The sequence below is a fragment of the Bufo bufo genome, chromosome 4, assembly GCF_905171765.1.
Source record: "Bufo bufo chromosome 4, aBufBuf1.1, whole genome shotgun sequence".
NCBI classification, from domain to species: Eukaryota; Metazoa; Chordata; class Amphibia; order Anura; family Bufonidae; genus Bufo; species Bufo bufo.
The window spans coordinates 87,477,362-87,494,553 of NC_053392.1; the positions used below are offsets into that span (position 1 = coordinate 87,477,362).

General features: G+C 44.2%; 1 protein-coding gene across 4 annotated transcripts in view; it reads right to left on the reverse strand.

Moving 5' to 3' along the window:
• The window catches only part of ASAP2 (ArfGAP with SH3 domain, ankyrin repeat and PH domain 2), a 196,656-nt gene that overhangs the window by 122,057 nt on the left and 57,407 nt on the right, over positions 1-17,192 (reverse strand). For all 4 annotated transcript variants that reach the window (XM_040427499.1, XM_040427500.1, XM_040427498.1 and 1 more), the window contains exon 2: positions 14,820-14,892. In XM_040427499.1, coding sequence (XP_040283433.1) covers positions 14,820-14,892 — 73 coding nt within the window. The remainder of the gene's footprint in view (positions 1-14,819; positions 14,893-17,192) is intronic.

Below are 17,192 nucleotides of genomic sequence, written 5' to 3' on the forward strand. Positions count from 1 at the left end.
CGCTACGAAATGACGCGCTGATCCTGTCTGGAGGGGGCACCTGTGAGATGTACGGTATAATGGTAGAAGACATCATGGAGCTGAAGCGTGTTCATTAGAGTTAAATGAACGGTATTGAAAGGGGTTGGGAGAGGAGAGGAGTGGGCACAGGGATGCCTGCAGCCGCAGATAATGACAGATTGGGAGTCAGCCGTCTAGACAGCAAGGGGGAGAACCCTGTGTCTCCTATCTACGAGGATGTCTAATACAGTGAAATATAGAGCGGAATGTAATGGCCAAGTGCTAACGGATACCAGGAACAGGGCTGCCCCCAAGCATCCAGGTGCCAACTTTAATGTTTTCCAGGCGTTCTGAAGGAAGAATGGAGTCAAGATGGACTATAAATACAAAAAAATACAATGAATACATAACAGGGGGAAAAACACACACATAACTGGTCCTGCTGCAAGCACCAGCCTATTGTAGCTGCATTACAGCCCATAATAAATACATAGAGGAATTAGCACAAAGGCAATAGGCGAGGATGCCATGTGCGGTCTGCGGCACGCCGTTCTCTACAGATAAACCACATACAAGAGGAACCCGACAACAAGGGTGATAGCATATCAGCGCCAGCCAGAAGTGCCCGATGAGTGGCGAAATTCACTCGCTTCTTCTATAATGTATGTGGCCGGGAGCACAGGGGGTGCATATATATTTTTAACTAACTTTTTTTTCCCCACTGACATTACATACAATCTATACTTAAAGGGGGCATTCACACGACCGACCGTATCCGCTATCAGCACGTCCCATGCTTGGTAAGAAAAGCCTTTACTTGTCTGCAAAACAGACAAGAATAAGACATGTTCTATTTTTTTTATGTTCTATTACTGCATCCTTTGCGGCCCCAATGAAATGAACGAGTCTGCATCAGATCCGCAAAAAGATGCAGATCGAATGTAGCCTTAAAATACGGTCATGTGAATGCACACTTATGCCAAAAAATGTGGATCGGATGCGGACCCATTCATTCCCATGGGGGGGGGGGGGGGGGGTCGCAAAATATGTGGGAAGCACATCATGTGATGTCAGTTCCGCATCCCTGCAAAGAAAATAGAAGGGCGGGGCGTGCTGATCCGCAAAATGCGTAACCCACACGGCTGGTATCAGTGTTTTGTGGATCCGAAATTTGCAAGAGAGAGGAAGGGTTGGCAAGAAGTGGGAGGAATGGCCTTCGATGTACAGTAAGAGGAGGAGTTATTGGACATATTGGGGGACATTTATGAAGACCGTCAATTTAGACGCCGGTCGTCGTCCCTCATGAGCTGGCGGTTCATCCGCTGGCCTCTACATAACTTAGGCGAACGTTACACTTGTCTAAATTTAGACCATTTTTTATGCCTAAAACAGGCATAGAAAATGATAAATGAGACAGGCCCGCCCTTTTCCACGCCTAAACCATGCCCCGTTTTTTTAGAACTTGTGTGAGCGACGGAAAAATGAAAAAGTCCCAGATTGCGGCACAAATAAACTTTGCACCGCAATCTGCAACAGATATACGCCAAAAAGTGGCGTATATCTGTTCGTAAATGAACCCCGTAGTCTTATTTTGCCTAGACTATAAGGGTATGGTTACGTAGAGGATTTTTCCATCAGACCCTTGGATTTCTCTCCGAATTCACATTGGCACATGTTTTGAATCCGCTCAGAGATTTATTCCCATTCAATTTAACCCCGCGTGGCTACTGGCCGTGGTTTCCGAGTGGAAACTGAACCAAGAATGGACATGTCAATAGCGTGGGGGGTTTTGTTTCTGTGTCCTTCTTTGGATTCAAATCAGTGCGCGATAAAAATGTGCGCTGCATGAACGCTGGCACGGTTTTCCATTAAAATTAAACTGGTGGAACTAGGAAAAAACTAGGAAATCTGTTCGATAGACTGCTGGGACCTCAACAATCAGTGGTATACTGTGAGGGCACTCAATTTCTTTACAGCTCCACCACAGGAGAAATGAAGACTTACACACTTTCCACTGCAATAGACAGTCCATGTAAGCAATTGAAATTGTGACCAGTCAGGGTCCATTGGCAGCCTCCATTCACTTACACTGGGGATAGACAAAGGGAAGTAGCGCTTGCGCAGCAAGTAGTCAATGTAAGGGAAAGCAGGTTGCCGCTCTGCATTTCCACTATTCCCTCAGCTTGATCGACTGTCCCTGTAAGCTTGAACCTGCATTACAGATAACACCATTGGCGCATGCGCAGTACATCAGCCTCTACTTGCCTAGCAGTGCATGTGCCAAAGGCATAATCCTCCACCCAGAAGAGGAGATTTTTGGCTTTGTTTGGGTCACCTCCGCTGCTCAGGAAGCAGAGGCTGATGTACTGCGCGTGCGCCAATAGGGTTATATACGGTGCAGGCGGCAGATTACAGATCCAGGTGAAATGCCTGACCCTATAAATGAAAGGGAGGAGGAGTGACAATAAGTGCAGAGTGGAGGAGCTGTGGTGCTCCAAGGGGCTTGGGGCAGCCCCTCAATAAGCCAAACACGCAATTTACAAATGAAAAAAAATATAAAATTTGCTCAGGAATGGCGCAACAGATCTACATAAGTGAGGGATCATTTTACACCAGCAGCATCAATTCCACCAGACAGAACGCCGGATTTAATGGGTTTGATTCTGCTGACAGATGCTCTTCAAGAATGCCAGGCTGTGTAGGATAATATATTACTAAATGCCACATTTACAACCCCTTCTTCACAATTACAAAGGCAATTTGTGACAATAAAGGCTTAGAAATAACATTGGTATGAAAGCCATTTTTCCCAATGCAATTACTCAAGAAAACTGATAAATCTCCCCGACGGAGCTGAATGATATTCGTGCAATGAAACCACTAGGATCCCAAAGGATATTTTAAAAAGAAGCAAAAAATAAATCGATAGGACTGTAGATCATAGAGTATAGTAAATGTCGAGGCAGAACTAATCATTACATAAACAGGACATCTACTAAAAAGCTATGTAGTCAATCACGTAATGGCATTGATATAATGCAGGTGGACATATATACGTAAGGATTTGGCGTTTGTTATGCATTACTGTAGCCATACTGGTATTAAATCAGGGTCAGAAATCCCAGGAGCCAATGCCCAGAGATAGTCAGGCTTGCAGAAAATGATGGAAATATCCACTATGTGACAAAGGGAGGCTCCAAGAGCGCCAGCCCCTTCAAGACCATACAAACGGAGAGGACCCCATTCAGTACGGAGTTACATTCCCTCTCCTACTGCATGGGCAGCGCCGTAATCTTGTGTCGACAGCTCCCATGGAGTCCTATGTGTCTCCATGGTAACAAAAGTCTGATCCTCCAGCCATTTTGAAGATGTCCCCTACCTTTTGCTAACCTACCAGAAAATTAGTAAGATTTGGGTGACAGATGGAAGGGAGTACGTCTGCAGGATCAGACTACACAGTGTTTGTTGTCTGTTACCATGGAGACATATAGAACTGCATAGGAGCTGTATAAACTAAACAATGAGAGATTTTTCATTAAGAAATTTTGCTTTGCTTCCGTTTCACATTTTAGTCCTATGTTTAACTTATATGTTTAACGTATAGGTCATGTGTATACGTTAAACGTGGGACAAAAAAAATAAACCTATCAATTCTGGAGCTCCGTTTCTCACATCTCTGCATTGCTCCTTTATTATTCCTCCTAGACACTTATGAATAAATCACCAAATCAATGGTTATATAAAATACACACAATGCTGTGTGCTTTCTATCGTATAGTACCAGGGCAACGTAATCTGTTATCACCCATGCAGCTGCAGAGTGTTGTCACCCAGCTTTTCCGGAACCCTGAGCAGCAAGGTGGTCTAGATAAATGAAGGGATTTATCACTACACAGATCCTAAATATTCATATCAGGACAACCATGAGTACATACTCTATGTGTAGTTTGGTCTCCAGCATACCTCCACACATTACACAGCTTTTCAAAGCTGCTAAAGGGTAAATCTGCACAATTAGGCGGTGAAGGGAGGAATTATCACTGCAAAACTAGACAGATTAGAAAAGCAGCTATATGTGTTATGGCTGGTCCTACCTACAGTTGCAAGAAAAAGTATGTGAACCCTTTGGAATGATATGGATTTCTGCACAAATAGATCATAAAACGTGATCTGATCTTTATCTAAGTCACAACAATAGACAATCACAGTCTGCTTAAAGGGGTTCTGCACTTTGTTTAAACTGATGATCTATCCTCTGGGTAGATCATCAGCATCTGATCGGGGGGGAACCCCCGCGATCAGCTGTTTGAGAAGGCAGCGGCGCTCCAGTGACGTCACGACTAGTATCATTGGCCTGGGCGCGGCTAAGCTCAGTTCCCTTGAATGGAGCTTAGCCCCACCCAGGCTAGTTGATACACTCGGCCAGCAGTAAACAGTGAGAAGGCCGCGGCGCTGCTGGAGCGCCGCTGCCTTCTCAAACAGCTGATCGGCGGGGGATCCGGGTGTCGGACTCCCGCCAATCAAAAGCTGATGATCTATCCAGAGGATAGATCATCCGTTTAAACAAAGTGCAGAACCCCTTTAAACTAATAACACACAAAGAATTAAATGTTAACATGTATTTATTGAACACACCATGTAAACATTCACAGTGCAGGTGGAAAAAGTATGTGAACCTTTGGATATAATAACTGGTTGAACCTCCTTTGGCAGCAATAACTTCCACCAAACGTTTCCTGTAGTTGCAGATCAGACAGGCACAACGGTCAGGAGTAATTCTTGACCATTTCCTCTTTACAGAACTGTTTCAGTTCAGCAATATTCTTGGGATGTCTGGTGTGAATCGCTTTCTTGAGGTCATGCCACAGCATTTTGATCGGGTTGTGGTCAGGACTCTGACTGGGCCACTCCAGAAGGTGTATTTTCTTCTGTTTAAGCCATTCTGTTGTGGATTTACTTCTATGCTTTGGGTCGTTGTCCTGTTGCAACACCCATCTTCTGTTGAGCTTAAGCTGGTGGACAGATGGCCTTAAGTTCTCCTGCAAAATGTCTTGATAAACTTGGGAATTTATTTTTCCTTCGATGATAGCAATCCGTCCAGGCCCTGACGCAGCAAAGCAGCCCCAAACCATGATGCCCCCACCACCATACTTCACAGTTGGGATGAGGTTTTGATGTTGGTGTGCTGTGCCTCTTTTTCTCCACACATAGTGTTGTGTGTTTCTTCCAAACAACTCAACTTTGGTTTCATCTGTCCACAGAATATTTTGCCAGTACTGCTGTGGAACATCCAGGTGCTCTTGTGCAAACTGTAAACGTGCAGCAATGTTTTTTTGGACCGCAGTGGCTTCCTCTGTGGTATTCTCCCATGAAATCCATTCTTGTTTAGTGTTTTACATATCGTAGATTCGCTAACAGGGATGTTAGCATATGCCGGAGACTTTTGTAAGTCTCTAGCTGACACTCTAGGATTCTTCTTCACCTCATTGAGCAGTCTGCGCTGTGCTCTTGCAGTCATCTTTACAGGACGACCACTCCTAGGGAGAGTAGCAGCAGTGCTGAACTTTCTCCATTTATAGACAATTTGTCTTACCGTGGACTAATGAACAGCAAGGCTTTTGGAGATACTTTTACAACCCTTTACAGCTTTATACAAGTCAACAATTCTTAATCGTAGGTCTTCTGAGAGTTCTTTTGTGCTAGGCATCATTCACATCAGGCAATGCTTCTTGTGAAAAGCAAACCCAGAACTGGTGTGTGTTTTTTATAGGGCAGGGCAGCTGTAACCAACACCTCCAATCTCATCTCATTTATTGGACTCCAGTTGTCTGACACCTCACTCCAATTAGCTCTTGGAGATGTCATTAGTCTAGGGGTTCACATACTTTTTCCACCTGCACTGTGAATGTTTACATGGTGTGTTCAATAAAAACAAGGTAACATTTAATTCTGTGTGTTAAATGTTACCATGTTTTTAGTGGCAATCGGGGTGTGGTGTGTCTCTGCACAGTCTGCCACTATCCAATCAGTGCTGCCAGTGTCAGACTGCACAGGGACATACCCCTAGCCTGTAACTCCCATTTGTACCTTTATCCATACATTTCTAGCAGGAATTAGAGAAGAATGGCACATCACAGAGTCATAAGAATGGATGTTCCAGAATTGTTATTACAAGGGGAATGCAAGTAGCTACTAAAACAGACATGTCAGGAGAGGTGACAGGTCCTCTATTCCAGTTGTTTGAAGTTATCCCCTATGCACAAGATAGGGGATAACTATAAGATCCTTGGGGGTCCTATGGCTGGGACCGCCACCAATCACGAGAATGAGGACCCCGTTACCCCCTGCAGCCCTCCTGAAATGCTGACAGCGCTCGGCTATGTCCAGAATTCCCATAGAAATGAATGGAAAGACCACGCACTTGTGCGACCGGCCACTCTGTTCATTTCAGGGGGGCTGCAGGGGGTACAGGGTCCCCCATTTTCAAGATTAGTAGGACCCCCACCAAGCTAATAGTTATCCCCTATCTTGTGGATAGGATTAGGAACAGGAATACCCCTTTAAAGGGGTTGTCTCACGAAAGACAACGGGGGCGTATCGCTAGGATATGCCCCTATTGTCTTATAGCGGTGGGACCCGCACTTATATTGAGAACGAAGCCCCGAAAGTGAAGGAGGGTGCACTGCGCATGCACAGCCGCCCTCCATTAATTTTCTATGGGGCTGGCGAAAATAGCAGAGCGCTGGCTCAGCTATTTCCATTGAGCCCATAGAAGTGAATGGAAGCGGTGGCCGGTCATGCGAGGTGCTCTCCCATTCACTTCTATGAGGAGCATGCTTGGTAGTGGCTGGACCGGAGTCCTCCAGCCACTACCTTGCAGGGCTCCGTTCTCGATATAGGTGCGGTTCCCAGTAGTGGGACCTGCACCTATAAGACAATGGGGGCATATGCTAGCGATATACCCAGATTGTTTATGATGAGACAACCCCTTTAAGCTCGACTTTGGCATGTGGAACGAAACTAGAGTTTCTAGAGGAGCTCATGCACCTTACTTGGGTTGGACTGGAAGAAGTCAGCTACCAATGCAATAGTCACCCATGTAGCTTCAATCTTACTGAAATGATAACATGAAGAAGCAGTTCCACAGGTTCAGCTGCTGAAGATTCCTAAGTGAAATGCAATATAAGCGAGTTCAGCCATGAATCTAGAAAATGTGCAAACATCACGTAAGTGTATCCGATACTCCATAAATCCTCCGCCACTGGTAGTTTCCACATAATGGCTGATGGATAACACCACAGCAATCACCGCTCAGCATTACAGAGGGCAAATGGCTCGTCCGCCCCGGATCAAAGGCTGCACACAAGTGGCAGCACTCCAGTAAATCCCGGCTCTGCGCTAATGGATCCCGCCGCTAACAAGCTGTCAGATTATTTTTAAAAGCGACTTTTGCTAACGCCACAGGTTACAGTCGCCGATCCTCCATGTGACCCATGCGTGTATTATTGATCCCTGGTACCTGCAGATAACAGATGTGCTAGTTTAACCCTTTGGCTTGGCAAGGACTAAAGGTACCTTTACACGAGTGACTGAACGGCGAACGTGTCAATTCCTGGTGTAGTGAACGTTTCAAAACGCGCCGATTATCGTTCACAAATTCATAATTCCGGTCACATATTTCATCATTTGTAAAGGGGACAGTTGCATTTACACAAAGTGATTACTTGAGTGGCTTCCTTAAAGGGGTTATCCGAAACCAACAAATGCTCCCCCTCACACTTATTCTACTTACCTGGCTCCCCGCGGCGCTCCTGGTGTCCCCCCCCCCCCCCCCAACACCAGATATTTTCATCCGCAAACGGGGAGAAGCAGCTGCGGTGGTGCGGAGACCAGGAGCAGCGCAGGGAGGCAGGTAAGTAGAATCAGTGTGAGGGGCCCGGGTGTATGGGGGAGCATTTGTTAGTGTCGGACACACCCACAGTGTAAATGTCTGTAATCGTGCATGCAGTAAACGATTCCTGTACACGTATGAAATAGTTAACATCCAAAGATGATTTCTGTGCCCACACAAGCGATCGAACCAATGAGAAATCGACAGTTTGTCGGTTGTCACTCTATTGTTCATTGCTTTTACGCTGCTCGATAATCTTGCAGTTTCGCTTGATTTAACGATAATTTACACGATAATCGCCAAAGTGACAGGCACCATTAATGCAGGTTGTTCGAAAGGAATTGCCAGATCAGAAGCTATTGAAATACTTCTTGTTATCTGCGAAAATCAGTGATACAGCTCCCCTCAAGTGAGGAAGTGAGGCTTAAAGGGGTTGTCCATTTTAGAGAAACCATTTTCACGTTAGAGACTTAGGAGTTAATAGAGGGGAGTCCTCGGTTCAGGATCTTTGTCTCTTGCCCAGAGTGGGGAGCGGTGACAACGCCAGTCTCCCTCTCCAGAGAATCTTTCCTGTACTGCATTGTACAGGCAGCCAATTGATGCTTAATTTCTCCTGAGGAGGCGCTGCAGGGAAATTGCCCACTTACAGTCTTCCATCACAGCTGTTCTGTTAGGGCCCGTATTGTAATGAGATGGCAGACCTTTGGGACCTCCACCAACCCTGAGAATAAGGGCTCACGGACAAGAATAGGATTCGTTCTATTTGCGGAAAGGTTGACATCTGCGTGCTGTCCGCATTATTGCGACCTTATAGGAATGAATGGGTCCGTGTGCGATCTTCAAAAAAAAAAAAAAAGTGGATCGGATGTGGATCCAATATATGGTCGGGTGCATGAGCCCTAAAGGGTTCAGGGAGAGCTCTGGTTTAGGTGTTCCATCCCCTGGTGCGAATGGGGCCATGAGCGCTGCTGTGAAGGAAAAAACAGGGAAGTAAATCTAGCACTAAACTAATGACCCCTTCATTCTCAGAATCAGTCTGGGTCTTTGGGAAGGTGACACCAGCAATAATCATAAAAATGATGAAATATTCTAGCAATAAATCTATGGACACACAGACAGAGAAATGGTTAACTTCAATTTAAGGACCAAATTTGGATCGGTGCATACAATATTTTATGAAATTAACACTAAATGCTCGACCTACAGAACCCCTTTAATAAACCGTGTGTGCTCTGCTTAATACAGTGCTAAGCCTATGAGAAAGGACAAGAAGAGAGTACAGCTAAAAAAACAAGCAAATAGATCACTTTCGTTCAGACGCATACATTGTGCATGCATAGCCCGACCCCATGTGCATGAGGATTAGGCATTTGGTATGCAAATGAACTGATACATATGCAAATTGTCCCTAGAGATGAAGTGGAGTAAAATAAAGAGAGGGTGAATGGCTGCGAGCGGGCAGGCGGAGCAGTTCTGTGCAGAATTTCTCCAAATTCCAAAGGAGTTAAAGAGGGCACTTCTATAATAAAAGCTGGAAGACACTTCCCACTGCCGTTATAGAGTAGGGTTGTCAGGATACCAAAATTTGGATTCGATTTCGATACCATAAAAAAAGTATTGCGATACTGGATACCATTCGATAACACGCGAAAGAAAAATAAAAAACACCAAAAAAAGCTGTGTGCATTCCGCATTTTATGGAGTGTCCTATTTTTTGGGGGGACAAGGTTCCAAAAAAAATGGCGAAACATGTGTAATTTTTTCTGTTACGGCGCTCATCGCATAGGAGATATTTTCTTATATTCTAAATTTTTTTGGGTATTTTATTTTTGTTGTTTTGGTTTCATCACTAGATTAGTCATCAAATAATTGACAAATTAATCTACATACACCATGCTATTGGGTATCATCACATAGATAATTGTCATCTTAATTTGGCGTTATATGTTGTGCGCGTAATGTATTTGCATTATGCACACATATATCACATGGGTGTTTTTTCTAAAATATGATTGCCCTCTAAGCAGGATAGATCATATTGGTCTATTCTCGTTTTATTATGCTCTTCTCCCCTCCCTTGTCTTTCTCTTCCCGCCTCGTTGTCTCTTCTTTTTTTGCTCCCTGGGTGCTGCATTTATACATCTGAATTTGCATTCAAAACTTGCTCAATTGTGGTGTTATATATGTATGGGATGGCGTTTTATACCCCAATTGTATCATCACCCACATGCTTTGCTGTCTGTTGTACAAATATGCATATGAGTTTTTTTGTACTATGTATTTTTGAGCCATAGTGGTTTGGTGTAATATACCTTTCTACTAGTGACCAATCAGAATTATTGCACTTGCACTTTATAAATATATACCAACAAGTGTTTTTGTACCTAATTGACCCATTCCTTTTGGTTGGTTTTCATGATATAGTTAGGGGTTGGTCCTGGACTTTATTTTGGGCTATATATAGGTTCCTTATATTCTAATCCTTCTTTATTGTTTATATTTTTTATGTACAATTGGGAAAGAGTGTGATTTAAACTTAATAAACTTATATTTTGGTGTGTTTTTTTAACTTTTTATTTAATATATCCTGTATGTGCACCATTGTGTCTAACGTCCGGCACATGCGCACTGTAGCAGGGTGTACTTGTCATGGCTTCTGATGTGCTCCCATCCATGCGCATGGACTTCTGAAAACGTAATTTACATGAGCAAGAGTGTCACAGAAGTTGCACATGTGAAAACGCAGCTCCTACAGGGTTGTCAGAAGACCCCTTTAAAGGAGTTTCCAGTTTTTTGCACATTTTTTAATTTGAAGCCAAGCCTCCAGCACCTGTAGAGGAGAAAAAAAAAAAAAAAAACACTCACCTGCTCCCTGCATTTCTTAATCTGTGTCTCCAGTCCCCAGACACACAGGGTCATATGCACTGCTGCAGCCAATGACTGGTCTCAGTGTTGGTTTAGTGGCACGTCACCGCTGAGGCCAGTTACTGGCTGCAGCAGTGCATATGACCTTGTCCAACCAGACTGTTACAGACTGTGCCCGGAAAACAAAAAAACAAAAAAAAGAGAACCAGGGAGCCCGAACGGAGTGGACTTCCTATACCTGGAATACCCCTTTAATGGCAATCTCCCTAAAGGTTGCAACAATGGGGCAGATTTACTATTGCAAATGTGCCAGAATTCTGGCGCACATGTCTTACACCACATTTACTAAGGGTTTTAGACACGTGCCAGACAAGAAGGCGTAATTTTGAATGAAAAGGGGTGTGGCTTAAGATGCGACACCATGCAGGAGATTTATCAAAACTGGTGTAAAGGAAAACTGGTCTACTTGCCCATAGCAACCAATCAGATTACACCTTTCATTTTCCAAACGAGCTCTGAAAATGAAATGCAGAATCTGGTTGCTGTGGGCAACTAAGCCAGTTTTTCTCTACATTGGTTTTGATAAATATCCCTCCATGAGTCAACACTGCTTCAAAATTTTGGTGTAAAATTCTAGGGCGAAGAAAGACCACTATAAACCTAGACTATTGGTTGCCACATTTATCATCCAGCATCAGCCACTGTGATAAAGGTTCCATATTTTTAGATGTTAGATTTCTTTTATTTACTACATTGCTTTTTTCATATTTTTAGACTGTCCATGCCAAGGTCTAAATCTTAGACCGTATTAGTAAATCTGCCCCAATATGATATATATAATTGCAAAGCACAAAGTTAGGCTTCATGCACGCGTATATGGTTCTGCACAACCTCTGAATTGTAGGAAGCCATGATATTGCACCTATAGTAGTCTTTTGCACCTGCTCTACCTCTTTATGTATCCTATCATATACGTGACAGTCTGTAAAAGTCGCCATATTACGGAGTAATATTCTCCACAAGCAAGATGGCTTCAAAGTCCATCAAAATTTCGGGCCTCATCTGACCGGAAACTTGCTGCCCATGGCAACCAATCACAGCTCAGCTTTTATCTTTCAGAAGCAGTTCATGAAATAAAAGCTGTGCTGTGATTGGTTGCTATGGGTGACAAGGACGGTTCTCCTGTCAAACACTTGATAAACAAGGCCCTTTTTGTGCTGCCATATAGATAGGACCTGAAAACAGCATCTCCTATCAGTAAAATAAAGCTGCCATGTCTAATGACCCTTGTTTCACTTGCTTACTTACTCCATAACTCAGTCTGGGAAAGCTGAGTGCTGTCCCCTGTGACATGTTTTTTTGGCAGTGGCCCCACTTTCATGGGAGCAGAAGTGCTGAACAAAGGGCAACATATAAAATACTTTGGGCTTTATTTTAGACAGAACTGCTCTTTTATTTACAAATTAGTTGCAGGGAAATAAGTGAATAGAGCATAATATGACACTTTTCCAGATATATTACATAGAAAAGCTGGGTTTTCAGCAGGTGCCGCTCTCATCCTGGCACAGAATATAGTGGACTTTGTGGAAACCAGTTTTATGTCTGTCGGTGGTTAGTCAGGATATTTTATGATCCTCTTAACCTCTATTATATACAAGTGGTAAACCACATTCAGTTTTCCTTCCTAAATCACCACAGGCACTCGTACTACACCCCAGAGCGGTGCTTTATGGCATACGCTAAATATTAAGTGTGCAGGGGGAAAAGGGACATGAGCTATAGGCGGGGACTCCATTGTTTAGGTTTCATAGGTGTGTCTTATAGGTGACTGGTTTACACCCGGTCCACATTATTGCCATATTAACCATGGCAGCTTTGAAATATGTAGATTCTAGTGAATTCTAAGGGCTCTTTCACACTTGCGTTCTTTTCTTCCGGCATAGAGTTCCGTCGTCGGGGCTCTATGCCGGAAGAATCCTGATCAGTTTTATCCTAATGCATTCTGAATGGAGAGAAATCCGTTCAGGATGCATCAGGATGTCTTCAGTTCCGGACCGGAACGTTTTTTGGCCGGAGATAATACCGCAGCATGCTGCGCTTTTTGCTCCGGCCAAAAATCCTGAACACTTGCTGCAAGGCCGGATCCGGAATTAATGCCCATTGAAAGGCATTAATCCGGATCCGGCCTTAAGCTAAACGTCGTTTCGGCGCATTGCCGGATCCGACGTTTAGCTTTTTCTGAATGGTTACCATGGCTGCCAAGACGCTAAAGTCCTGGCAGCCATGGTAAAGTGTAGTGGGGAGCGGGGGAGCAGCATACTTACCGTCCGTGCGGCTCCCCGGGCACTCCAGAGTGACGTCAGGGCGCCCCACTCGCATGGATGACGTGATCGCATGGATCACGTCATCCATGCGCATGGGGCGCTCTGACGTCATTCTGGAGCGCCCCGGGAGCCGCGCGGACTGTAAGTATACTGCTCTCCCGCTCCTACTATGGCAACCAGGACTTTAATAGCATCCTGGCTGCCAAAGTAACACTGAAAGCATTTTGAAGACGGATCCGTCTTCAAGTGCTTTCAGTTCACTTGCGTTTTTCCGGATCCGGCGTGTAATTCCGGCAAAGGGAGTACACGCCGGATCCGGACAACACAAGTGTGAAAGAGCCCTAATTAATACTTAAAAAAAAAAAAATCTGTGATTTTTTATTTTACATGTAACAAACTAGGTAAAAAATAAATAAAATCTTGATTCATTCTGAGTCTCATAAAAAGCTGATACTTCCTGTTCTGCAGCAGCCATCTCATTATTATCAGACAGGATTACAAAGACAGGTAACACCTACAGATAGATAACACAAGATCCACCATTTACAATAGGTGATGGCACAGCTTATCTAGTCCCCTCCCTGTACAATGACCTCTGCACCGTTAACACAGCATGCCCACAATAAGCTTCCGTGGAGACTACAAGTTGTTAGGGTCCATGTGGCAGCTGGAAAGCATGTCACTAAATACCCTGACAAAATAATAACAGATTAGAAAAAATGAATATCCATCAATATCTGGTTTTAATGACAAAAAAATATAGAAGGCACAATCTCATTAATACTAGGTAGTTTTGGTAATGAACTCCCTCCACAATCATCTTGGCATCTTTAAAGATTTGGGTTTCAATGGTGACTTTAAAAGAGGGAGATTTAGCAAGACTGGAGCAAAGGAAAACTGGATTAGTAGCACATAGCAACCAATCAAATTGATCCTTTCATTTTCCAAAGGGACTCTGAACAATGAAAGGTGGAATCTGATTGGTTACTAAGCCAGTTTTCCCTGCACCAGTCTTGCTAAATCTCCCCCTTTAATGGGAATCTGTCACCAGTGACCTCCCAATGCAGTTGTTTGCATAGACACATAGCAGTTTTTCTTTTGTTGATCTGAGGCTCCGTTGCAGAGTCATGATACGTTTTCTTAATATGCAAATTAGGCCTTTGGTGCAACGAGGGCGTCAATGTTGCTCTGGTTGCACCCAAGCTCCGCTCCTTTCTGTGGCCAGCTTCTTCTGCTTTGATTGACAGGGCCAGGGAGTGGGGAAATTAGCGAGGAAGGGGCTAGCCACAAAAAGAAGTGGAGGTTGGACGCAACAAGAGCAACGGGGACACCCTCATTGCACCAAAGGTCTTATTGGCAGAAAGTATCATAACTAGGGAACGGAGCCTCAGATCCCCAAAATAAAAACAGCTTTTTAATCAGGAGAACCACAGCTATGTGTCTGGATCGGGAGGTCGCGGGTGACAGATTCCCTTTAAGTTTGGAAAGAGGAAACATTTACATTTCTTTTTTACAGAAAGCATTTTTATTTCACACATGTAAAACTGAACAGATCCTTTTATGTATTTTAAAAAAAAATTGGCAGCAAGTGAACATTTAGGATCTGCTGAGGGGCCACCAACAAAAGTGTGAAAAGCTTTAGACTTTGCACTGACAAAAAAATAAAGTCAAATCCATCAACCCCTCTGAGAACAGCGATCTGCAGAGGAGAGGAGGTCAGGCAGAAGAGGCCTACATACCCAGCCCAGATGTGTTAATGGCTTTTACCGACTTCTTCATCTTGTATAGAATGGTGCGGTCGACATCCAGGGCCTGTGACAAGATAAAGAAGACAATATGTAAGAATGGGCGCCCGCAATCAGCTACGGGGCGAGATGCTTTGCTCAGCAGGATAATTATACGCCATCAATTGTGCTAAGTGCAGAAAGATAATCAATAAGACACTTTCAATTAACTCTGTGGTCGGAAGCCACTTAAGAGGCCCAGTATTTATTTCATGCTGCATTGCTGCGAATATTAGAGGGAGGTTTAATGGCGTTACACAACTTAACATTAAGGGATCGTGGACACTGCCATTGCCTGGCATCACCGATGAGGACCCATTCACTTGAATGGGTCCGCAATCCAGCAGGTCCGATGCGAAACGGAGGCACAGAACCACTACGGTAGTGCTTCCATGGGGTTTCTCTCCATGCCTTTGCAACTCAAAAAAATAAAACACGTTCTATTTTTTTGCAGTGCGGGCGAATCCCAGACCCAATCAAGTTGAATGGGTCTGCATCCGTCTGCGGAATGCACGGAATGGTCGAGCAATGGCCGTGTGCCTAAGCGCTAAAACAGTCACTTCGCATTGCTTTTGTACCCACGTGGTTTTCAGCTGCATGGCGGACACTAAGTGGGGTCGTACCATCAGAATCTCTAAGTGCAGCCTCAGGCTTTGGGCCTGCAACTGCCACAGATGAAGTAAGATCCTTTACGTGTACTGCATATGATTACTTGGAACTGAAACTTTCAATAAAATGTTGAATAAAAAAAAAGAAAAAAAAGAAAAAAAGATCCTTTACGCAGCTCTCCCGACATGTCCATTTTAGAATATACTTGGATCCGCTATAAAAAGAGCAGTTCTGAGGAATCTCTCCTTAGAGCTCTGCATTGTGCCATTGCTCCTGGAAACAAATGACTAAATTAAAGGGAGTCCATCAACAAAAAAGTTAGTTTCAAAGCATACCGCCATGTAGGGTAAGTGCACCGAAACACGGCCATACTTTTCTTTTGAAAGTCTGGTCCTCTAATCATGAGAAATGCTTCTTTTTTTTTTTTTTACGCAAATAAGGTTTTTAATGCACCATGGGTGAACCTGTTTGGTTTGATGTATCACTGCTCCTCCATAACACAGCCCACTACCTTTCCCCTCATTTGGGGAAGATTTCAGAACCAAGTGCAATGATGCAGGGTGAAGACAGGTGCACTGAATCTAGCAAACCCCACCCATGGTGCACTGAAAACCTGGTTTGCATAAAAAGCTATTTCTCAGGATTAGAGGACTGGACTTTCACAAGAAATGTATGGTTATGTTTCAAGGCACCTACCCTACATGGCGGTATGCTTACTTAAACACTGATTTTGGGGCTTTCAAGGGGTATTTTCCAGTAATATAATGTTATCCCACAGGATAGGGGATAGCTATTAGATCGGTGGGGTCCTACCAATGGGACCCCCACTGATCACGAAAACGGGCCCCGATACCAAGTGGAGTCCCCCCATAAATTAATGGAGCAGCCGCTTGGGCATGTGCATGGCCGCTCTATTCATTTCTATGGAAGTTCCGGGGATAGAGGAGTGCTGCACTCCGCTTTCCGGAATTCCTTTCAATGTAAATCCCGGAAAACCTCTTTAATTTACACTGCTCAAAAAAATAAAGGGAACACAAGAATAACACATCCTAGATCTGAATTCATTAAATATTCTTCTGAAATACTTTGTTCTTTACATAGTTAAATGTGCTGACAACAAAAATCACACAAAAATAAAAAAATGGAAATCAAATTTTTTAACCCATGGAGGTCTGGATTTGGAGTCACACTCAAAATTAAAAGTGGAAAAACACACTACAGGCTGATCCAACTTTGATGTAATGTCCTTAAAACAAGTCAAAATGAGGCTCAGTAGTGTGTGTGGCCTCCATGTGCCTGTATGACCTCCCTACAACGCCTGTGCATGCTCCTGATGAGGTGGCGGACGGTCTCCTGAGGGATCTCCTCTCAGACCTGGACTAAAGCATCTGCCAACTCCTGGACAGTCTGTGGTGCAACGTGACGTTGGTGGATAGAGCGAGACATGATGTCCCAGATGTGCTCAATTGGATTCAGGTCTGGGGAACGGGCGGGCCAGTCCATAGCATCAATGCCTTCGTCTTGCAGGAACTGCTGACACACTCCAGCCACATGAGGTCTAGCATTGTCTTGCATTAGGAGGAACCCAGGGCCAACCGCACCAGCATATGGTCTTACAAGGGGTCTGAGGATCTCATCTCGGTACCTAATGGCAGTCAGGCTACCTCTGGCGAGCACATGGAGGGCTGTGCGGCCCTCCAAAGAAATGCCACCCCACAC